We start from the raw sequence: 24,423 nt of genomic DNA, 5'->3' as shown, positions 1-24,423 counted from the left end.
ACCCATGAGTTTAAGAAAATTCCATTCCATATGCTGTTTCTGTGACAACACTTGCACATGTCTAGCACCGTGTGTAGGCTTGGTTCAAATCAGTAACTTGGGCATCCCCCAGAAAGCAATATAGCTTGCCTTTTTGCAACTTCTCACTCCTAAATATTTTGGAGCTAACTCTAGTCACTAATCTTTTATGCTACGTCATGGTGTGTTGCAGATTTTAGGAAGCAAAGGGTCTCTTCATTTTGTTAGGATGTGCTTTTATGGTTCAAGGACATCTAGTAAGTAACATCTCATCTATCAGTGCTCTATGCATATGAGAGCTGCTGCTGCTTTTTGCAGTATTACTTATTATAAAAATAGTTTAAGGCTCAAGTTTAGAATTACTCTCAGGTGCTTCCTCCCATACAAATGATTCTATCTGTAGAAGCTTAAGGGAATATAAAAACAATATCATTTTGCAGTGTTATCTGAGATATTTCTGCCTTGCTGTGGAGTCGCAAGATAACGTGGGTCCTACTGAAATCATCCCAAAAATGAGTGTTGCTTCTTGGCTTTACATGGCACTGGTGTGCTGGTCTATCTCTGCCCAAAGACAGTATGTTGGTACCACCTGTGGGGAGGGTATACAGCTTGGATGCACCCAGGCACTTATACCATGATTCAGCACTGCTCATCCCTGCTTTTCAACCCAAATCATTTTCTAATTCTCTGCAGAACTCAAAAGCTGGAATTTAGGAGGAAGCTTTAGTATCTTGTTGAAAAAGTGGCAAGGAAAAAAACTTCCTATGCAGTCATAATAATAAACTTGCTGTAAAACTATCCCTGTCCCCCAGATGAGTCATTTCAAGGGAACACTTTGCTGTTAAAATAATTCCAGTTAACTAAAAGCTATTATTAGTGACAATCATGTTGGACGAAAAAGTAGTTTTGACAAAATGAAAGGACATAGATTATTAGATGCTCTAACTGCTGAAAAAGCTATTTTCTGTAAAGGAAGTCGACAGAACATATTATCCCCAAAAGACAGAAAAAGCACCTGAGTATTTAACCAAGTGAAGTTGCCAGGACTGTTTTTCTCCAGTTAACTTTTCTTTCCTGGACTGGGAGTTTGTGAAGAGACATTTGAATGGATATTTGTCATTTTTAACTAGCTTTATAATTATTTCCTGTCAATGTTTTAGTGATATCGAACACTGTTGCCATGAAATAATCAGTTTTGTAGAGTTATAGGGAGTTTGTATAACCATGTTTTATTCTTGAAAGATTGTGCGCAGTTCTCAGTTACTGCATTTTACTTCTTAATATAGGTGACTTCACTTAAAATTAATGGAGAAGTAGGTAAATACTATAGCCATGCATTTGTAGTGTCCCTCACCTGAGGAGACTTGGGGCAACAGGAGACAGGTTTTGCAGACCTCAGCTGAGAAATCGGTGAAATACTCCTCTGAGTCAGCCTTGGGGAAACTGGGCTGCAGCTGCCTCTGGGCCGAGGAGCAGGAACGCGCTCGGGACGCGGGAGCGAAGGCTCTGAGCCGGACAAAACCGACCGGCAGGGTTCTCCCCGAGGGCCGCGAGCGGTCCGGACCCGCAGCGCCTTTGAGCCGGAGGCGTCTCCCCGCAGAGGCGCGCCAGCGTGCGGGAGCACGGGCTCCCTCCGACCCGGGAAGGGTGTCGAGCAGGGACGAGCTAACAGCGTTCGTGCTGCGTGCGGGCCGTCTCCGGAGAGCCCCCGTCCTGTCCTGCATGCCGGATCCGACAACAAAAAGCACAAAGTGGTATAGCTTCAGGCATCTCTTTAATATATTTACTATTTCTGTAACATTAGTTTGGTTCTAGTGTAAAAATTCCTCAAGGTGGCCCAGCTTACGCGACATTTCTGTATATTCTTGCTCAGTCTGATGTCCAAGAAGATTTCTCATTTCAGAGAGAATCGGTACTCCGAGTTGATGTTTCTAGCTCTCTTCCTTGTCTTTCCCTTTGGAAAACCCTGCTATTAGTGTATAGAATTTAAGGACATTTTCCTTCTCCTTTTTTTTTTTTTTTTTTTTTTTTTTTAATACAGCAATAATCAGAGGAACAGATTTTGAGTATTCTAGCTTGAGTTTCATACCACTAATGTGGTGTTCACTTGGAATGAAGAGTTGGTAAGAAAGTGGCTTGTTTGCCGCTTTGTTTTTTCCTGATCAGGGCATTTGCAATCCTAATACCCCCAACTTGATATCATTCAAGACATATTTTTAAACACAGATGGTCCCAAACTGGAGCACTTGGGCATGATTGCTCATGAGGTGTAGCATGAGCGTAGTTTCTGATTTGTTTCTTACTGCAGTCTGAAATTTGATTTTCAAAGTAACTGCAAGCCTCTGTTGCAGAAGAGGGCCCGTGCACCCTTATAACCAGCGGAGAGTTATAAGCGCTCCCAGATGGTAGTTTGTCTCCACTGACTGCAGGCTTGCAAAGACTGGTTCAGTAGCGGACGTCCAACTGGGGAGGGATGGATTCCTCTGATAGTTATACTATCTAAATTCAGAAATAGGAGCATTGATGAGATTTGGATGAAATTCACTTACTTGACATTTACTTTTGCATTAATTTTTTTTTGAAATCTTTAATTCGCAAAATCTGTTTCACCTCATCCAGTTATGCAGTTGGCTATGTATCACCAGAGAGCTATTAATTTCTCCAAAGGTTCAGGATGGGGAAATGTCTGTACAGCATAAATGTTTTTACTGAATATTTCTTTTTATTGTACCTTTCATTGTGAAATATTCATGCTTCACAAGCTGAAATTCAGTAACTTGCTTTATAGTGAGCAAAGTAAGTAAGGCTGTGTTGTATGAGAATACAATATACTTTACTGTAGGCTTTTGTTAAAACCTTGATCTTACAAACCAAATAGTTGACAGTTGTGCATTGGGACCTGTTATATGGGCAGGGAAGTGCAACTCAGTATGTATTTTATTTATTTAAAGTGTGAAAATTTCCGGGCTAGTAGAGATGCATTCCACAGCAGTTCGCTGTCAGATATGGTGACAACACCAGTCAGCCCTGGACAGGACGATGTATTCTGGAGTATGAGTCAAAATGAAGAACAGCCCCCAAAGGTATGTGAAACGAGGATGTTTGGCACTGCCTGTGGTTAGTATTGCTCAAGTCAGTTCCCCTGTGGCTGGGTGGCATCCATGTGCCTGACTTCAGGAAAGTCGGTAAAAAATCTCATTGCTTGCAAATCGACTGGGTCTCATTAATCTAGATATAAGCCTCTGAAGATACGAATTTATATAGATTATATAGATTTGTATCGATTAAGCATACACAATATTCTGTGTATGTGTGCACACGTGCGTGTATGTATGCACAGTGTCAGTGGGATTTGGTGGGTGTAGATACACCTCTGTTGTGAGACCAAGCATTTGCAGATTTCCTTTCTGTGAATACTGTGACTTACTGCAGAAAAGCTCATAAATGTGTGTAAATCAGATGATGTTATATTTCTGTTCTTAACAGAATTCCTAAGAACCAGTGCAGAATATCTGCATGTGAGGTGTGTGTGTATTTGCATGTATGTTTGGGGGGGTTTTTGGTTGTGTTGTTTTGTTTTGCCCCCCCCCCCCTTTTTTTTTTACTTTGCAAGTTGTATGTGCCTTTTGTTTATTTTCTTTTTATTTTTTTGGTAGCAACGTAAGGCAGTTCTGCTAGGAAAAGTTGCAGTCAGTGACTGCAGATGTGTTTCCCTGTCTGCTTTAAATATTGACCAGGAATAATGCTGATGCTAGGCAAGGGTACAATACCACTTACAGGCTGCACCCTGATAGATTGCACAGGCTCAGAGCAAACTGGAAGAACCTGGTGCTGACATGCAGCTTCCAGTGTTGGTGTCATGAAAGACCCAGCTCCAGAAGTACCACTGAAGCATTATTCTTTTACATTGGTTAAGCTCAGTTTTGTATTGATACAGGGCAAGCATTAGGTTTATTAACTAAGTCTAAAATATCAGTAGCAATCTTAAAACATATGATTAAATCCTTAAGGTTCCTGAAAGGACAACCTCTAAATTTTACAGCAGGGATCAGCCTGGCCATCAGAGATGTCTTTCAAGGTAAGCTTTTCTGTGTTTTATGCTTATACTAATGTTGATTTATTATCAATAGGAAAATTGAAGCCAGCTTATTAAAACCAAAGCCTTAATTTCAGTAACTCTAAAACTGACATTGGTTCATATCTCATTTAATGGCAGTTACAGTTATTTTGTCTTCTGAGTCAGCTTCTCCACTAAATAACTAACCAAATTTCTTGATCGTGAACCTTAAGGAAATGTCTAAGCTAGCTTCCTTTTAGTGACTGACATACCTGATTTAGAGAGAAACATGCCTCGTGTAGCTCATCGCCTTCTTTTCATGCAAGGTAGTTCTGTCCTCTAATGGAAAACAATATTTTTGATATATAAGGGCTGATCTAGCAAGTGTGTTTCATCTGTAATAATTCCTACAATGAGTTGTTTCATCTGATCCAGTCTATTTGGCTTGCCTCAGTGGATTGCATGCAAGTTGTGCATCTGATTCCCTGTTAATGGGCACGATGTTGAGCAGTCATTTAAGCTCTTCTGCATTATTTGGTGATGCTTTACTTCCGCTTTGCATTGGAGTAAGTGACTGCTGACAGTGCAGGTTACTGGAGATCCCAAGCTATTGACGTCTGATCGTGGTGGGGAGTGGTGCGAGGGGCTCGGACGGGCTGCTCGGACGCTCTGGCAGGTGCTCTGTGGCCCATCAGCACCTGCGCCTCGGTTTCAAAGCAGAGGTGGGTGCCTGGGCACCTAGGGGAGTGGGGCTTCTGTGCCCAGCTGCCTGCGTGTGCACTTTAATTACAGCTTGTGAAGCTGGTGCCTGTACCTTTGCTCTGCCTGACTGCAGTTTTAGCAGGTAAATATGTGCGAGGGCTGTTGGGAAATGTATCTTGACAATTTGTCAGTTTGCCCTTAAGGCTAGAATACTCTCTTTGTGTCCCAGGAGAAAAGACCAAGGATGCTGAAAGCTCAACAGTAAAGGGGAGCCCTGACAGGCTCTCTAATCCCACTGGGGTGGGAGAGATTGGAAAGGGAAGTAGAATAAACTGACGTAACAAAATGATGTGCAGCATTTTGGAATAGTTACTCATGATGAGCCAAAGTCGTAAACATCATCTGAAATAGCTTTCAAGTGAAGTCAAGTCCTAAATGCTCTCGACTTAAGAATTATAGGAAGCCAGGAAGAAAGGAAACATGTAGGTAGAACGCAATGTTGTGAGTGAGAAGTTTCTTGGCCTGTGATTTTTAACTGAGCCTCAGTTTTACTTTTCAAGCTTGACAGCTTACTTTGCTCTTCTATATGTTCTTTTCTGCACGGATAAGTGGGTGGTAATATATCTTCTAAGAGGGTACTGGAGCAGGGTTCGTTATTAGTAAAAGCCATGACATTTTGGAATCAGAAGTGACACAGATTTGAAGAGGCAAAAGTACATATAGCTGGGTAACTTGTAATGACTTGGGTAATCTCCCAGCGTGAACGTCCAGAGGAAACTGTCCCCTCCCTCTCCTCCTCTCGCGTCTGGGTGGCCCTGCTTGGAACAACAGTGAATGTGAAGTTTTTGTTTATCAAGGGTGTTATATTGTATGGTAGCAGCAACAAACTCATTTCAGTGGCCTGGGAGGTCCATTCCAGTCTGTGTTCCCAAATGCAAAATTCATCTGGTTTTTGTCTTTTTGTTTAGTAACGCTCACCAGCCATCCCCTGGGGCACATGTTCTGAAACTAAGCAGCAGCAGTAGCTCTCCTGGCAACAAGCAGTGGGAGATGGGATCTCATCAGAGCAGCCGATCAACCTCAGGTGATTCTTAAGTCAATGATTCATCAATCAGAATGTGCAAAATTCCCATCACATGAAATGGGGACTTGTGTGGGACATGAAGTGCTATTTTGCTAATAGGATTTTTTTTTTTATGGTGTCTCCTGGTGGTAGGCTTCTGAGAGCCCTCTGGATTTTATGGTTCCATGTTCCTAAAATATAAACACTTCTTCTTTCAAGGCAGAAAGCAGCTGTGAACATATTTCCATGCGGAAAGTCTGAATTGCCTCAATTAAGAAGTAGAAAAAGAAAAAATCAGTTCTGTTACACTTACAGACACTATTGAAACTTAACAGAGCTAACAGTACAGATTTACAGGCCCAATTCAATGTTAATAATCACCTGTTGGCATTTTCTGCATAAACTTACTCTTTATTTATTTATTTATTTATTTGCATTACCACTAATCAGATGAGCAGTTGTTGTACACTGATATTTTTGCACTCTGATATTATTCTGGCTTAAGGAAGCATAAGTTTATCCACATACCAGGTTATAAAACGTTCCTTCAGTGTCCTTTTATTTACAGAAACAAAGTGGAACTGAAGGGGGGGGAAAAAAAGCAAAAATAATTAAAAAGTAGAGCTACAAAACTGTACTTTGCTTACAGTGAATCAGGCTAAGGTAGTGAATGAGGTATCACTAGTAGTGGTGTAGGGGCATGGTGGACTTGTTCATGGCTATGCAGAGCTTTTGCAATACAGACTTTGGTTTCTACAACATGACTTCGGGCTCTAGCAGATGTGGCCGTGGGGTGGAAGCGGACAGCCTTGTTCCTCTCTGGTTACTCCTTAGGGTGTTTTCTTTAGGTCACTGCCAGGGTAATTTCTTGTACAGCCGTTTGTGGAGTGGTAATGTTTTATACCACTTTGCATTCAGGTGGACTACTAAAGACAGAGAATCATGCCCAGTTAAAGGCAGGGTGGACACTTAAAGTGTTCTGAAACCACAGTAGTAAGCCGATGAGGTCATTTATTTTTTAAACTGAAGTTCACATTGTTAATTTAAAAACCCTTGATAAATGAAGAACAAATTGCTTATTTATTACACTTACACAAGCAAGCCAATTTTGCTTTCACTAACTGTACAGAATATGAAACTTTGCTTCAAGAGGAATCCAAAGCACATTTTAAACTGCTTGGGGTTTATTTCTTTTGCTCTTATGTCATCTTATGTTTGAATAATAGTATAGTGATGAGCAATATGCAGCAGCCCAGCTCAACTTTGCAGTGTCTGCATGATGTGTAATTCCTGTGCTATTTTGGCATGGGGAAATGAAAACCTCACCAGCCGTGGAAAGAATAGAAAACCTCCCCTGTGGTTTAAACTGTCTCCTTGGGTTCTTAAGTGTCATTAAATTACAGCTAGTTCTGGCATATGGTGTTCCAGAAAGAGTTTGTTGCTTTCCCAAACCCACAGGGATAATGAATTGGACAGGAAAGGACTATAAATACATTAAAACTAATACTGCTGTTGAGTTGCTTAGGTACTCATTGACCAATGAGGAATTCTGAATGTTAAGCTCTTTGTAAAATGTTTGACCGCATATAACCATTGCGATAGAAGTATCTAAACGAGCAAATACAATTCCAATTTTGTATGGGCTTGAATTCTTCCCCCTTATCTTGCAAGGAGTCCTAACGGTAGCAGTGGGACAGTGACGGAGGAAGCTGTTGAACAAGATGGATGTTGAGCTCCCTGCTGTGTCTGGGTGGCAAGATGAGGGCACATCTGCCTGCCCTCCCTTCACGAGCCACTTGTATCAGAAATTGGGTGCAGAAGACAGCATGTCTCCAAGGCTGCTTTTGCTCTTCCTAGGTAGCTTTGTGGGCAGCAGGGGTATTGAAAGGTCGTATTCACTTGGTAACTTGCAAGCATCGCTCCTGACATGGTATCTACATATGCGGATGGGCTCAAGCTCATCTAATCTAGTTTGTCTGGGTATTCAATAGTAGTGCAAGCATGTTGGCAAGTAAAGTACCCAAACTGCTAAATAGGCAGTGCATCCGAGAAGAAGCAGAGTGCTGCAGCTTCCTTGTACCTGCCCTGGCTCCAGAGTACCCTGAGCTGCCGCTTGGTGCTGGTGGGCATGCTGGCCAGCAGAGCAGGCTCGCCATCTGCGCAGAGGGCTCTTTTTACGTACTTCCCCATGTGCAAAGGGGAAGCAGAGGCTGAAAAGTTACACTCCATATTGCCCCCAAGGTGCAGAGGGGAAGTTGGGTCTGAAAAATTATTCTTCTCTGTATTACTGTGGGAAGTGGTAAATCCCTTTCTGCTTTTAGCTTGAGCACATGCACAGGGAGTGAGTTTGGAGGTATTCGCACCAAGCCCAATTTGGTTTAGAGAATTTAAACTTTAGACTGCTTTTGCTTTACAGTTCTCTAAAGGCCAAGTCTTGGCACCGTATCTATATCCTCTTGAAACCATGCACCACAGGGCTAGGACCTCTGCCCCATCTCCACTGCCCCTGTCTGTAGTCACATGAGAACGTAACAGACTGGCACCATTAATGCAGGAATATGCCCAGCAGTTGCTGCTGTCCCCCCTCAACAAGAGGGTCAGAGGAAGGGATTAGCATGGCCTCACCCACTCCCCTTGTAAGCCTTGCTCTCGTCTCCTGAACTGTTTCTGGTGGACAGGGAAGCATGCTACTGAGGTTTTGGTCTGCTTTTCTTACTGTTGCAGCATTAAACTGCATTGGTATGAACTTTCATGTAAAATATTGTGGCATCCAGAAATGATGGGAAACAAGCAAAAGTTTTCTCTTTGCAAAGAAGAAAAAACCCTGAATTTGCTAGCAGGGGTTGGTGCCTGCTCTGAGTGGTAACAGTGTGGGCCTGTCTTACTGCTCCTCCCCTGCTCCCCACCTCTTTCTCTCCTTCTCTCTCTTTCTCCCTCTCTTGCACAAGAATTTAAAAAGAATTTCTTTTTCCCCCCCCCCCCATGGGGAATCCAGGATCAGCCAAGGCAGAGAATGTGTTGTCCCAGAACCACTTGCAGCAGAATAAGAAGCCTGAAAAACCTTCTCATCCTGGCCAGATTGCAGTAGGTCTTTCATATCCACTGCTAATTCTGTGTTGTTCGTAGTTTCCATTAAGGGTATGTCTGTGTAGTCAGCTCCTTTGGTGATGCTTGAGCTTGCTAGCGAGTAAGTCCATCCGAGAGGCTGAATGTGGCCGTACATCCCACTGTCGTGGTGCTTCTCATCAGCTTGCAGACCAGGTCTGCTGTGTGTCCAGTGCAGATCATGTGCAGAGACTCAGGTTTCCTGCACGCCCTCTGGGAATGTGTGTTGAGTAAATGTTTAGAAGGAAGACTGTCTTTAATGTTTTAACAAGCGGTTAATCAGTTGGCCTGGAGTCCAGAAATCAATACTGGGCTGGTAGCCTGTACTTACATCCACCTTATAACTGCCTAGGATATGTATGCTTAAGAATGTATTTGCTTGCCACTTGCTGACATGCAGCTGATGGAAAGGATGATTACTGCTTCTGTATCTTATTTACTGAGCCTTGATGTTGTTTGCAGGGGCAGGGGTTGCCTATCAGATAACTGGAGCTCATGGGGCCTTGTGCAAGAGCTCATATATGAAATGGGTGGTATTTTAGAAGTTTGTCGGGAGCCTGGGTGGCCCCGAGGAATGCAGAGCTGGGCAGCAGGTCATGTGCAGCATGAGGCTTGTAGCATCCTGGTGGCCTTAACCTCTGCTGGCTTAAGAAGACCTTATGTTTAGGTCGTTGTCAATAGTGTGGGAGCCCTGTGTATGAGTTCTTGTAGGACTGGCATGTAAATGCCTCTGCAAATGTGAGCCATGGTTCTGTTAAGTGTCTTTCTAGCCCAGAGGTGCTTCATACCCAGCGTGCTTGGATACGAGCACGTGCTCAGGCCTGGCTTCTTGCAAGCCTCAGACTGGTGTGGGTTGGAGAATACAACTCAGGCTGGTATGACCTGCTGGTACTGATGCAAAGCACTCCTTTTTTTAGTACTAAAAAAGTTTTTCAATACTCCTGCAAAATGTGAAGATTAAATCATAAAAGTTTAATATTGAAAATAATATACTATAATATAATATAATTAAAGTTAGTCACGTATCAACTTTTAAGAAAATAAAATGTCTTGTCTTAAGTCATAGTCCTGTATGAAATATCCACTTGTGATGGACCACCCAAAATACCAGCTTCCTAGTAAAGTTTTCAGTATGGAAGTGATGGTAACTACATTTGCAGGGACTGCACATGCTGTTTAATGATGAGTTCTTACATAGCAAAAAAATCAGCTGAGTTTTCTTTATTCAGAGTCCAGGCTCCTTTGCCAAGGGGAAGGACAGTGCCAATTCATTCTTAAAAGCAGCGGACTATTCCTCATCTAGTGATGAAATCGGCAGCAGTGATGAAGATGACATGAACCACACAAGGTTGGCTTGATTTTTTTCCTTTTTATTACAGACTTCTAAATATCTGGAAAAAATTGGCATCCATAAATACCTCTCCTCTGAAACTACTATCAGTCATTTATGTCAACTGTAATTACACAGTTTAATCTCACTGTAATGAACTCCTGGGGTCAATATTTGCTCCATCAAATGTATGCAGTGTAATAAGCTTTGATGACTTGCTGCCTTGGGACAGTGGGGAAATGTCTTGTTTTAACTGAATATCTGTACATAGTGCTTTTATAGAGATTATTTCACATTGATCAACTTTTAAATAGAATTCTTAAAAAAAAAGACGGTACTTTCATGCTAAATACAGAATAGAGTAAGAAAAACAGGTTAAACATGACTATTGTATTCAATCAATCTCTTCACTGCAGTAGAAATAATTACCACTGAAAAGTTGATTCTTGCACCTGGGCTATTTATAAATAGGGATGGTGCAAGCAAGATTTGAATAAGTAAAATTTTGCTGTATTTTTAATATTGTAATTTTGCAAATTGCTGCAGTTATCAGATGCTACATTGCAGCTTTTACCAACCTGATTTCACAGTAACTGTTTTTCTTTAGCTTTCCCGTTTCTCTTGCTGATTTTGTGACTGACATCTTGTGGTGTTTTACCTGTCATACAAAATGTGTATTCTGCTGAGAAATAATGGAGTGAGAATAACTTGCTAATCCAAATGAAAGAGAGTAAGAGGATCAGTCAGTCAACCATGCTATTTGGAACCGCAAGCAAAATTATTTTTTAATATTGATGAATGAGACTTCTAATTTTCTTGCAAAGAGACTTGATTTACTCTGAAATGCATCACAGTACCACAGAGCTCCCTGGGATACGACTGTTGCTCTTCTGACATAATTGCACATGCAGTGTTGTCAGGCATCAGGACGAGGTGGATTTTATGGCACTGTTAGCAAGGTCTTGCACTGGCTTGGTACCAGTCCTTTCTACTGCGCTGTTCTGAAGGCAGAATGTGCCTGCATATGCTCTGATTTTCATTTTTGGAATTCATTTTCAAAGCTGAGGGATATGGAAGGAGAGTGCTGAAAATCTTGGAGCTTATTCAGCACACTCTTTCAGTACACCTGAAAAAGTGCATATTTACTGTTATCTAAAGCATGTGAATGCCAGGTCTGAAGCTCCTTCCGTAGGAGTGTTTCTGTGTGGGCTTTGGCTGAAACACCTTGGGCCAGATTTTAGTTGACTGTTGAAAATGATCTCTTTCCTTTACTGGCCTGTGGAGCACCTTTTGATATTCATGCTCCACCCTTCATGTTGAGGTACTTAGGAGAACAAGGCTTGGAAGGGATGTAAGCATATCCAGGAAAAGGTGCTTGGGAGGGATGTAAGCACATGCAGGATAAGAACTTTATATCCTCTTCATCAAATCCTGCTAGCTCGAATGAGAATGTTTGTTTCCAAGGAAGCTGGGACCAAGGGCAGCTGTCTTTCACTGGAAAAAACAGCTTTTGGTGGTGGTTTTCTTTTCGATGAGATGAACCAGAATTCCTCCTCAAACACATCCTTTTTTGTTTTAGGGAAAGGATGTCATAGTATGTGATCCAACATCATGCCTGCTTGTGTAGAATACGTATTCCATGTTCATTTCTCCCACTCTATGAAGAGTACTTCCTCCTTTGATGGAGGAAGCATTTGCAAAGCCTCTTGAACACTAGATTTCCTAGGACTTTTTTTTTTTCTTCTAAATATAGCTCACTTTTCTTTTTCAGCTCTTCATAAGCTGTTCAGTAGCAAAGTTTGAACAAGATAGGTGCATATGCGTGCTTGGCCACTGCTAGAACATGCGATGTTTAAGATGCTTTAAGATCCCCTGCTGCTTGCTTTCCTGATAAGAGCATGTTCTTGCACTCATCACTTCATCCTACTTTGTCCTGCCATTCCAAGTTTTAGGAGGAGAGAAAAATAAACTTCTTCACACTCATGTTATGACAGTAGACCTCTGCACCAAACCACATTCTTTATTACTGCTGTGACAACATAAAAAAAAAAAAAAAAAAAAAAAACTCCAAGTGCAGTTCAGCACTAGTAGCACTGTAGTGCCCTTCACACCAGGATCCTGAATCCAATCATTTTACTAATTACTGGGAAAGAAACAAAAATTTAATAGGCTTAAATGGGTTGCAGTAATGAGAATACTCTGGAATAGATAAATATGGAATGAAAGCGTACAGAAATGGGGTCAGAGCTTTATTGGCAGAAGTTTGAGGCTGTTGTACTACTGCATAAAACCAACAGTTTAAAACACAAAGATACCACTGCTTGTGCAGGCACTCCATTAGTCGTAGCTAACTGGAAGAGTAGGGGTGTATCGTGATATGTGCTTGCTCTATTCTTGTTCTTGTTCTTTTCTTAGGTATCTGGTTTTGGTTACTGTTGAAGACAGGATGCTGGGATAGATGGACATTTGATTTGAACCAGTCCAGCAGCACCTATATTCTTTTACTCTTTGTGTTTCACTTTCTTTTTGTGTAAAGAGAGGATGGTCACATTGTAGGGACTGCTGCACAGTGCTACGAAATGCCAGCCTAGTTGGTCACAGTAAGCCTCAGCAGATGGGCCCTGCCCCTCCGGGCCCTTGGTATCAGTGTAGAGCTATTCAGCTCCTCTCCCCTTCATAGGTACCACTGCTGCTCCTTCTGTGGATAGCAGGGAGCTAATGATTGCACCCCTCAGAGCACTGTATGAGGAGAGGCAGAACAGGTTTTGAGCTAGACATTTCCAAAGGACTACTTGAAGGACCAGCTCTCACTTTCCTGACCAATGCCATGTCTGTTGGAATGATCCGTGAGCTGTAGGGAAGCCACCCTTGAGGTGGGAGAGCTTCCTACTGTGAGGGGCCCCCAGACTCGTGGCCGCTCAGGCATGTCCATGGACTAATCACCTTGCTTTTGTATGAGAACCTTAACTTGTAACTGGTGAACATTAATTATGCTCAGTTTTTAACACGTGTATGGCGGGGAGGGGGCTGCTCCCCCCCCCAAGTAGTTCTCTTCATTAATTGGAATTTGTTACCAGGCAACTGCTAAGTAACCGAGTAGCAGATTTCTCAAGGACAAGAGTACCAGATGGGATTGAACTGAAACCCCAAAGCACCGTTGCAGAACAGAAGGTAATTTGGCCATTTGTAAGGGGGTGGGTACAGCACGCATGGGGAGTCAGATCATTAATGTACGTGATGAACACTGCATCCATTTCCTCTGGGCAGCCTTTTTGCATGTAATCCTGCTCAGTCATTTCAAATTATAGCTGCAAGCCTTGAAAAAACATGAACAATTTCAGATTTTTCCAGTGCTTCCTATAAATATGCTTGCATGTAGGTACAAAATTGTGCCTCTTTATTTGTCCTTGTTATTGACCCGGTAGTACTTTGTGTTATCAACATATTTTCTGAATGCACTGGAGAAGCTGAAAAAAGCAATACTGTTGATCATAATTGATGTGTATTGTTGCTATTTTTAAAAATGTTGACCTTATCTATTCCAATTTTAAGAGAAATATTCCTTAATTTTTAAAATGTTACCCAAAAGGGAAAAAACGCTTCATCCCTACAGACTTAGCACAAACGTGTGTCTTCTCATATGCTGTGTTCTGGTTCCTTCCCAGCTGTAGTGTCTAGCAAAGACTTCAAGAGTCCTGTGATTTTGTGTTTTTCTTTGATGATAAATATTAGCACAGAAAAGATGAAGACAAACAAAGCAGAACAATGTTCTTTGTGGTCAAAACCAAAAAAAAAAAAAAAAAAAAAAACAAACAGTAATAAGGCTTGTATACAATGTCAGAGCACTTCTCATGTTACTGAACGTATTCTCATTTAACAGATAGGGAAAATAAATTGCTGTCAAGCTGTTTTCCCCACTTCTGCTAACATAAGCTGTGACAGAGGTAGGAGGAGAAAAAAGTTTCTTTTACCCCTGGTGTGATTTCTAAGCTTCAGACCCTTCTTTGGAGAAGGAATTATAAACAAGGAGTCAGACCAAGATGTAATCTCAGCAGCTCACACTGTTTGTTGTCTTCAAATCTAAACTGAACTTGAGTGAGCCATTATTTTAAAGTTTATCGATCCATACCAGAAATGATAGAATTTCATTTCCACCAATTCAGAACAGCAGTGTGACAGAAATGGTTGTGCTGCATTAAACAATTTCACCTTTGCGGTCTCTCCATCTCCACCTGCATGGTTGCAAAGGAATAAAAATACTTATTCTAGCCTCTCTCTAACTCTGCTTTCCCAGCTTCAGAGCTCTTTCCTGGCTCTTCAAATTGAGCCTACCCATTTCTTGCCTGTAAGAACAACCCAATGCTTTCCCCTTCCCCTGATATCTGGTGTTCACTGCTTGAGGGATGGGAGAAAGGATGGGGTCTTTGAGTCCCAGATTGGGGATGGGGGAGGATGAACAAGGGTGGAGATCCATTTTCTGGTGGGCTTGGGGAAGGAATCTCAAGAGACGGAACAGAGAGGTGACTTGCACCTCTACTCACAAACATCTCTGACCCCTTCCAGCCTTTTCCCTTCCTCTAGTGGAGAATCCTATCTATTCCTCCCACCTCCACTTCACCAACCACAGCGACTGAGTCTCCCTGACCTTTTCCAGCATCCCTTTCCCAGGTCCTTCAGCATAAACTGATTTGGATTGGTTAGCATGTACTAAACTGCCCAAACAATTCAAAGGGAGATTGGTTCAGTTCAGCTAAACCTGGCCCACAACTGAACAAAAAAGCTCCATAATGATTTGATTCCCTGATCTCAAATACTAATACACATTATTTTTTTTAAATAGCTAAAGTAAAATGTAAATTTCTTAGAGCAACAATTTGTTTTCTAGGTAATTATTTGACTTTTTAAAAGCAAACATTTTTTATTTTAGAATTATCTACTTTTTTTTTGTAATATTGGCCAGCATTCAAATAAAGCTGAATTGATTTCAGTAGGTTGTTTATCAAAGTCAGCACAATGTACAGACTTGCCTTGAATTCAACCAGTCAAAAACTGAGTGAGGCAGTATGTTTTGCTTTGGCATAATTCAGGAGGGATTCTTCAGTGTAACACTTACATCCCTTTTTACATTCCAGTGCCTATGGCAGTCTAGTACCCTGTGGTAAGAAGGGTAGTCCTCCGTATTGCCCTCTCCATCTGGGATGAGCTTGCTTTACAGAACTCACCATTCTTCCTCTCAAAGCTCCTAGGATTGCTTTCCCAGAAGCTTACCCGTGTGGTCCAATGACTCTGTACTCCACAGTGTCAGTGGAGAGAGTTTGTGTGATGTCTCATAACTTACGTAGTTGACAAGTATATCCTCAAAGCTGGTGGAATCCTACAAGGAAGGCTGCAAAATAAAATCTTACTGTGTTTGCAAGGCTGATACTGAATCCTAATGAATGTGCTCATTCTAAAATAAAGTTTCCTAACTCAGTAGATGTAAAGTAGCAATGAAATTAATAAGGGCTTTGAACTAAATGTAGGTCCTGAATTGAGAAGTACCTACTTCTGACGTTGGCAGAGGTCAGATCTATTGTGTTAGGACAAGTCATTTGATTCTGTCTCAAATGTCGCTGTGGATGAAGTTACTTCTTTACCTATTGCTTGGGGTAGGGTAGATAAATAACATTTGTGGAGTACTTCAGAGATGGAAGTCTGTGTTGATGTCTCAGGTGTTTACTATATGCTTTTGTATTTTTCTTTTTATTTTAATTTTTCTGTGGGGTTCATCTTTACCTGATGCAGAGTATAAGAGCACCCTCCTCTGTATCCTTATTAGTTATTGTCCTCATTAACTGGATTTACATAGTGCATTTGAGGTATGCCAGATGTGAACTTCAACCATATGTTCTTTTGTGCAGGATCAGATTTTAGGGAAACAAATTTCTAGTACCCAAGAAGGCCTCTGGAGTGTAAATAGCAAGAACTATCTCCTGCCAGATCTTCTCCAGCAAAGCCAAGTTTCAGACTCCTCTGTGAACCAGCCAAAAGTGCCACTGACTAGCCAGGATCCTCAGAACAAATCTGTGAATAAGGTACACGATAAAATTAGATTTGTTAGATTGAATGAATTCAGCCATTGTTTCCCTCTAGGTTTTAGGTGCCTAAGATTTAGAGTTTTTTAACTCCATCTATCCTGTCTCTTTTATGATGAGATCTTTGACCACATCCCTCCTTTTCTCTAAAAACTTTTTTCTAGGGGCTCCCTACCTGTTCTGCCTTTTTTCCTGGTGTTTCTCCTTGACCCATCTCCTTTTCCCTTTCTCTCCTTCCTTCCCCTCCACCACACCCCATACATACTTGAAAGCTCACTTTGCTTCTTTACCTGTAGTGTCATCAGCACAGCACTCGGGCCTGCCTCCACTCACTGTCTCTGGGTTGCCTTCAGCACAAGTGTCAGTTGACAGTACACAGAAGCATGGAGCAGAGAAACGCATCTTGGCAGCCTCAAGAAACTTTAATTATGCCACGAGTGCAGGGGATGCTATATCTCTGCTGGGGAGAAGCGTGTTACTGAAAGTAGGTAATAGCTCTGTCATGAGACAAGTCCTAGAAACAGCTTTACTACAGGCAACAGCTTTTTCCCTGGAGCAGAGCATTACTCAGATCTCTCTGCTGAGGTGATGAGACAGGAGGGAGAGATCGAAGTGTAAGGAAACTCTTACTCATTCTCCTCTTCGAGGGACCAATTATTTCATTGCAGTGCAGTGTCTAGCTAAGAATCCTGACACAACTCCCTGCTCAGGCTTCCTATTTTTCTCACTGAATTTGTACTGTCCATCTACTGCTATAAGACGTTTGTCACATCTATTTATGCCATATGCCATTTCATCTAAAATTCAGAGGTACTCATGTTGCTATGTGCTGTCTGCTCCCTTAGTATCATCTTCCTGAACAGACCTTGTTTTTCATTGTAGACATCGTGCATTGAAAGTACACCTTCAAAAAGCAGTACATCATCTACAACATCATTTACTTCATTCATAGATCCTAGACTTCTGCCAGTCACCCCTCCCACCAGTCCAGTAGGACCTTCCTGTAGTTCTTGTGAGTATGCTTTGCTCTTCTCATATAATGACATTCCTGGGCCTTTCTTTTTCTTTCTTGGGAGAGTGGAGGTGGGGTGGTTTATTGCTTGAAAATTGAAACTGTCAGTAAAATCTCCCAGAAACTGAAACTCCACATTGCTGTGAGCTTCATTGTACTATTTCTGACTCTTCTTCTGAATGCAGCTTGCTCTACTCCACCGCTGTGTTGTCACAGTGCATACTCAGGAATGTGTGAGAAATTTTCCAGACATGTGGTTCTTTCTCTTGCTGTCTTATGCTCCCAAGGTGTCTTCTAATCTCTCTGGAGTCTGCCATAAACAGGCCAAATGTGAGATGTAGCCAAACAGTCACATGTTTCATGATTCCATGTGTCTTTTGTTCTAGCATCTAGTGCAAAACTCGAGCCTGTCAGGAGAGCAAATGTGAGGAAGGGCTCTGTTGTCAACGTTAACCCAACAAATATCCGCCCACAGAGTGACAGTCCAGAAATCCGTAAATACAAGAAGAAATTCAACTCGGAGATCCTTTGTGCTGCTTTGTGGGGTAAGCTCAAACACGTGGGTTTGTGTATGGAGGGAAGGCAGCAGCAGCTGAAGTGTCAGTATATGTCAGGCAGGTTTCACAGTTTTATTGCACCTCTCCTGTCCAGAAAATAGTGAAGTAGTTCACTAAGTACATAGCTATACACCACTGACATGATACTGCCTTCCTGATAAAAAATGGCAATCAGATGTGTTACAGTTGCAAAGGATTTTGTGCATCAGAATAAGAAACATCTTGAACAGGCACTGAGTTAAAACTGCTTGCTGAAAGAGCCAATAGATGCATGTGTTTTAGTAATGTGAACCAAAGTAGATTTCTGATACTTTGTCTTCCTTACCTGAATAAGTGTTCAGCTGATTAAGTTCTGCCCCAGTATCCATCAAGTTCTGAAGACTGGAAATAATTGAAACCTGAAAGTTTTTGCTGTTGTGTTTGTTAGTTGTTCCAAGAATCTTTCTGTGAGAATTTGAGCAATCGGAGACTGGAGCAAGTTAGGCATCAATCTTTCCAAATACACGCCTGCCTTAGTTTCCACCTTGCTGGATCAACCTTTTTACAAGGTCAGCTTCGCATGGCATGAAACCAAGATCATTGTAGGCAGACTGATTTTCAACAACTAAAGACCTTGACCTAGTCTCACAGTAGATAAATTCTTGAGTTGTTTTAACCATCTATCTACTTCTATAGAAAAGATGTATGTATCTATGGGACTCACTCAGGCTTTTACTTTTAGTCAATTTTTGATTCTGGAATGAAAAATGTGTGAAGTAGGTGAAACATTATCTAAAGGAAATGTAGATTTCCGGTTTGCAGCTTCACAGGTTTTGTGTAATGTATGTTTGAAGAAGCTCAAGATTTTAAATTAAGAACAGAGCTGTGTAGCAAGGCCTGTAATTAAATGTGTGCTGAGGCTGAAGAGCACCAGGTACTCAGCAGAGCATTGCCAGTAAAAGTTTGCTTGTTACAGCAGGATACTTTATGTCATTTCTTTAGAACCTGCTGACTGGGAAATGTAGCTGTCATGCTAGTCAAACAAGACTCTTATACAGGATGCGTCCTCTGGTGCCGACAGCCCACTGGAGCCTTTGCTTTCTTGGGAGCAACTGGGATTTCAGATAGAATCACTCCTTAAATTTGGCACTTGAAAGCATTTATGCAAAATACTGTTTTCCAAACACCCGCTCCCCTTCCTAGTATCCGCAGCCCCCTTCCAACAAGTTCAGTCCTCCTCCTAAACTTCGAATCTTGTCTTTGGGGGAAAGGAGGATCCTAATTTTTAAAACTGGAAGAGATTCTTGGATCATTTAGTTGGATCTCCTGTGTGACAACAGAGTGGTGCTGGACTTGGGTTTTTTCGGTGCTTACAATACTTTCCACGGTCAGCAGATAAGTTCATGTTTACAAGGCCTTTCCTTGTTTTTTAAATACACATTGACTTCATTGGAACTACTCATGCTTCAAGTTATATGGGCATATAAGTGTTCTGCAGGGTAAAAGCTTTAGTGGTGAGATTCTTTTTTTCTTTCATTTTTCTGAGAGGTCATCCACCGAACAACAGAAAAATCACCAGGTACCATTAAGAAAGATCAAATAAGGATCAATTCTAAAACTAATTAACACTGGGTTAGCTTGGAATCATTAGGTGACTTGCATTGTACTTTTTACTGTGTATTAACAGGAGTAAATTTACTGGTTGGAACAGAGAATGGGTTATGGCTGTTGGACAGAAGTGGGCAAGGAAGAGTTTATTCTCTAATTACAAGGAGACGATTCCAGCAAATGGATGTTCTGGAAGGACTCAATGTGCTAATTACTATATCAGGTTAGTTCATTGTCTAAAAGTATCTGACCTGCAATAGGGCTGGAGCAATTAAAAAGAAGAATTAGGTTATAAACTAGGTTGAGGAATTTGCTCTTAAGGAAAAATCATAGGACAGTTATTCCTGTTAATAGAAAACAATTTTGAATTTTCAACATTTACATTCTTATTTTATTTATCTTATTTATTACCTCACCTCAGATGAGGTTTTGGGATATTTCATTACCAGTTTACTGCGTAAAATAGTTTGTGGGTCATATCTTTAAAATGAACTAGTTCTCAGCAAGTAATAGTTGGTCAGTTTGTGTTTGTTTACTTGTTCCTGTGATGGATGAGCATTAATTTAATTGCAGTTGTATTAAAATACCATTAAATAACCTCATTCAGTGGTCAACAAGACGTGCAAACAATAATGTCAGGGTGATCTATGCTGTGAAATTATCAATACCATCAAACAGAGTAGCATCTTCAACCTCTGCTGACAAAGAGCTTGGATTCTACCTTGCCAAGGTACTGAGGCCTTGATTTGCCTATGGATGAGAGTGGCCTCTAAGGATGCTCAGTACACAGTGAGGTAAAAGATGTAGGTCCAGCAAGACATTGCTACAACTTGCCTGCAGTCCAGACCCTCAGTGGTAGATAATGGTGAGAGCTGTTTGTCCCTCATTGCTGGTTTCAGTTGTTCGTATGATACGGTTCTTCTCTTTAGACTACTGTGTGATCCTAGACTGCTGTTTACTCTACATCCTTATAAGCTAAAGCAATAGAAAGGCTGACTTAGATAAAAGACGACGAAGTAATTCTCACCCTGCAAGACATCCAAAAGAAAATAGCTACCTGTCATAAGGACTGTCAGTTAATTAGAACTAAGAGTTGCATATTCAAAATGGCCATTGTTGGCAGTATCTGTATTCTTTCCTCCCCATCAGAGAGCAAATGCCAGATAATCAGATTATCTCTGATAATACATGCATATATAGAGATCTATTCTTTAGCCTAAGGGAAAAATTTTAATCAGGTATGAAAATCTTGCATGAAGCTTGAGTCACGTATGCCAAACACCATAGGATTGTTCATATTCCAGTGCTGGTCTCTTTTCTCACCTTGATGAGGCACAAAGGCCCCCTGCTTTCAAGGTCACAAATCTCAGGCTTTTTGTGGGTGCAGGAGAGCTTGTGCTTCAGTGAGCTAAATCATTCCATCTGTCTTTTCTGCAAATCCCAGGGAAGAAGAATAAGTTAAGAGTGTATTACTTATCATGGCTAAGAAACAAAATTTTGCGTAACGATCCGGAGGTGGAGAAGCGGCAAGGCTGGGTGTCTGTAGGTGACCTGGAAGGCTGCGTACACTACAAAGTTGGTAAGCTCTTTTTGGTTTGTCCTTAGAGTTCTGCATAATCATCCTTTGATTAACCATCCTAGTCTCACAACACCAGCGTTTTTCTTCAACTTTATTTCAGAATTGCACTGGGCATAATGTCTCTGACTGTTGCCCCATCTCCTTGCTTTACATGGCAGATGCTTTGCTCCCTCTAATTCCAGATAGCTTCTCTCCTTGCAGCTGTTACCAGATTGTGTTACAGCTATTTTCTGCACAGGCTGGGAGAAGAGAGTGATGGCTGCTGTCTGTTGCTCAGTCAGTGGTTTAGAAGTTCTGTAGTTACTTAAGGCCTTCATTGGACTGAGACTCTCCACATACATAGTATTCAACTTTTCTCCTGACCCTGAGTAACTGCTAGGACCTTCCCTATAAAGTTGACAGTTTGATTACTCTTTTTATGCAAATAAGGTTTCCGTGGAAAAAAAAATGGCCTGCAAACCAATCTTACTGCTTTGACAAAACAGCAACTGTTTTCTTGATGGTGAATCTTCTCATATCTTGACCTTTGCTTTTACAGCTATTTTTCCAGGTAGAATAAGAAAAGAATGGATTGTTTTGTGTTTGGTTGGTTGGTTTGTTTGTTTTCTTTCTCAGTCTATGTTAAATTTTCCTGATCAATGTCCATCCTTGTCTACTCTTCATTGGCTTCTGGTATACGTTTGGGAAGTATGAAGTGCTCCTGTTTTAAGTGGCAAGGGCTGGGCAAGCCCGCCTCCCATGGAAAACAAACCTTAACTTGGTTGTATAACACCTGCATCTTTTAAAACTTCCTGTCAAGCAAACACTGAACATAAAATAAGGGGAGACTGCATCAGGGTGCTGGGCCTTAGCAGTCTGTTTCCAAAGCAAATGCTTGCCTCTAGCAGAATTAAAACAAAATGTACAAAGAAGCCTTATTTTTTCAATACACAATTCTTCATTTATTCTCAGTGGGCCCAACATGAGCCTGATCAACTTGGAGAAATTGCTCATCTCTTAAATGCTTACTCATCCCCAAAGCAGGGGAGTCCTTTGCCCACACTAGCACATGGGGAGATTTAACCCCATGCATGAGCAGTGAAATGAAAATTGAGACTGCAGAATATAATAGAGTCACTCAGCACATGCACATGCACACACACACAAAAACCAACATATAAATGTTGTTAACAGTCATCTGGGTTTACTGACAGCAATTGAACCACAGGTTTGCACTCAAGGTAGTATCATCAGCGATACTAAACATTAACATCCAGAATCCAGTATTCTCCCTTGCTGGATAGTTTCTTCCTCTACAAATAGTCCTCTGAAGTTATTCCATGTGATTAAGTTAGTTTTTGACTTAAGTGCCCATCTGCTACCTAAGAAATTATTCTTCTTGTATTACAGTAAAATATGAGCGAATTAAATTCCTTGTAATTGCTTTGAAAAACTCAGTAGAAGTTTATGCTTGGGCTCCAAAGCCTTATCACAAATTCATGGCTTTTAAGGTAAGTGAAACTTCACTTTGGTTCAGATGTACCACTGTCTCTCACTGTCTTATCATCTGCTCTTTGCTTTTGGTTTTCATTGCTTTGCATAACATTTATTTCTAGTTAAAGATAAAATGAATACTCTTTTAAAGAGAATGTAGATCATTTGGCATGCATCAGAGATGACGGGCATAAAACTGTCACAGTCATGTTTCTGTTGGATGTAAACAACTTGTTTCAGTTCAGTGCCAAAATGCACGTTGAAATTCACAAAAGTTGATGCTGGTTTCCCTCAAAAGAGGGATAAATTTAACATGAATGGTATTTAGCCTAGCTTTTGCTTAATCTCTTTCTAGAATCTGGATATTTTTCAAAATACAAGTGAATTACCTAGCTTTCTTTGAAGCTCAGTGGATGATGGGTACTTACCCCTTTAATGCAACATACGGCTGTGACAAAAATAGTTGTCTAATGTTTGAGCGCTGAAAAGAAAGATCATGTATGTTGATCTGGAAACCAACAGCTTCGTTGTGTTACATAGTGTCTGCTTTTTCTTTTTCCAGTCCTTTACGTCACTTCATCACAAACCACTGTCAGTTGACCTGACAGTTGAAAATGGACAAAGATTAAAAGTGATATATGGCTCACTAGTAGGCTTTCATGCTATTGATGTGGATTCTGGATCTGTGTATGACCTGTACCTTCCAACACACGTAAGATATTTCAAAAAAATAAGTAAATGCATCTATTTGTTGGGCTGTATGTTGATGATGGTTGTATGTTGATAATGATTGAGTAAAGCGCTGTGTTATATTTCAGAACACAAGTTAGGAGACTAATTTTTCTATGCCAGCTAATAGAAAACTACTTTTTACATGGGTTTTATAACAATGAACTTCTATTAAAAACCTTTCTTATTTCATATTCAGAGTATTAATTTTGTAATTTGTCAGAAGGCATATTATATGGACAATATTGTGTTTAATTGATTTCTCCTGGAAGTTTAGGACTTCTCTAAAGCTTTAAAAGTCACAAAAATTTCTACATGAATTTAGGTGACTTTTACAATCTACCAGTGTGCTTTTGAATGTTAATAACAAGCTGATTAAGATAGTGCTGAAATGAGCTGAAATTTGGGCCGTATTTTAAAGACTGTTGCGATTTTTTAAATTTTGATCTACTACAAAAATGTTACCTTTGCCGTAAGAGTACCTGTAGCTAGAGAAGCCAGGTATAAGCCAAGCCCAAATATAAATAATGTTCCATAAAAATATTTGCATCTCAGTCCTATATATTAGCATGTGTATACAGGTGCTCCCTTGAATAGTCTTAATTCCTTCACCTTGGAGCACATGATTTTTTCATACTTTTTTTTACATGAGTTTTACATGATTACAGATCTTCAGTGTCCAATCTGTAATTTGCATTTCAGTCATGACTTTGCAGAATCCCAGCTTCCAGACTAAATAAATTTGCTTCTAACTGTTCAGCTGCCCATGAAACCGTCCTGAAATCCAAAAGAATTTTTACACTTTCCTTGGGGCTTTCTCATTAGATTTGCAAGCAGAAGTTGGCGTGAAGATGTTCATTTTGGGTTAATTTGTACATATTGTATTGTGTACCTGTTTGCTGGAATGATGGTGACCACTATAATCCTGTTTAAACTCAGCTAACAACAAAGTAATTCTTCTATAGATGTGAATGACAGGCATGGGGCTGCCCAGTATGAAGTCTGTGCTCTGGTTTTAATCTTTTCATTTGTTTTTTAGCTACAGATAGTTTTTTTCCAAATTTCTGGGTTCCAAAAGCCAAAGAAATTTGAGGAGTTAGGTTCAAAATACTGTCGTGTGCCCAGTGCTCCAGCCTG

General features: G+C 40.9%; 1 protein-coding gene across 3 annotated transcripts in view; it reads left to right on the top strand.

The window, feature by feature from the left end:
* NRK (Nik related kinase) overlaps nt 1-24,423 on the top strand; it is a 100,672-nt gene that overhangs the window by 60,613 nt on the left and 15,636 nt on the right. The window contains exons 16-28 of one of the 3 annotated variants that reach the window (XM_062584999.1): nt 2,970-3,101; nt 4,029-4,096; nt 5,746-5,861; nt 8,836-8,924; nt 10,175-10,293; nt 13,353-13,446; nt 16,176-16,349; nt 17,232-17,361; nt 17,748-17,906; nt 19,585-19,728; nt 20,950-21,084; nt 22,474-22,574; nt 23,120-23,269. In XM_062584999.1, coding sequence (XP_062440983.1) covers nt 2,970-3,101; nt 4,029-4,096; nt 5,746-5,861; nt 8,836-8,924; nt 10,175-10,293; nt 13,353-13,446; nt 16,176-16,349; nt 17,232-17,361; nt 17,748-17,906; nt 19,585-19,728; nt 20,950-21,084; nt 22,474-22,574; nt 23,120-23,269 — 1,611 coding nt within the window. Of the gene's footprint in view, nt 1-2,969; nt 3,102-4,028; nt 4,097-5,745; nt 5,862-8,835; nt 8,925-10,174; nt 10,294-13,352; nt 13,447-16,175; nt 16,350-17,231; nt 17,362-17,747; nt 17,907-19,584; nt 19,729-20,949; nt 21,085-22,473; nt 22,575-23,119; nt 23,270-24,423 lie in introns of those variants that run through there. The other 2 variants (XM_062585000.1, XM_062585002.1) reach the window with 2 other exon arrangements.

The sequence above is a fragment of the Rhea pennata genome, chromosome 11 (assembly GCF_028389875.1).
Source record: "Rhea pennata isolate bPtePen1 chromosome 11, bPtePen1.pri, whole genome shotgun sequence".
In the NCBI taxonomy this organism is placed as follows: domain Eukaryota; kingdom Metazoa; phylum Chordata; class Aves; order Rheiformes; family Rheidae; genus Rhea; species Rhea pennata.
Note: the sequence above shows the minus strand (reverse complement) of the source record. Positions and strands in the feature narration are given on the sequence as shown.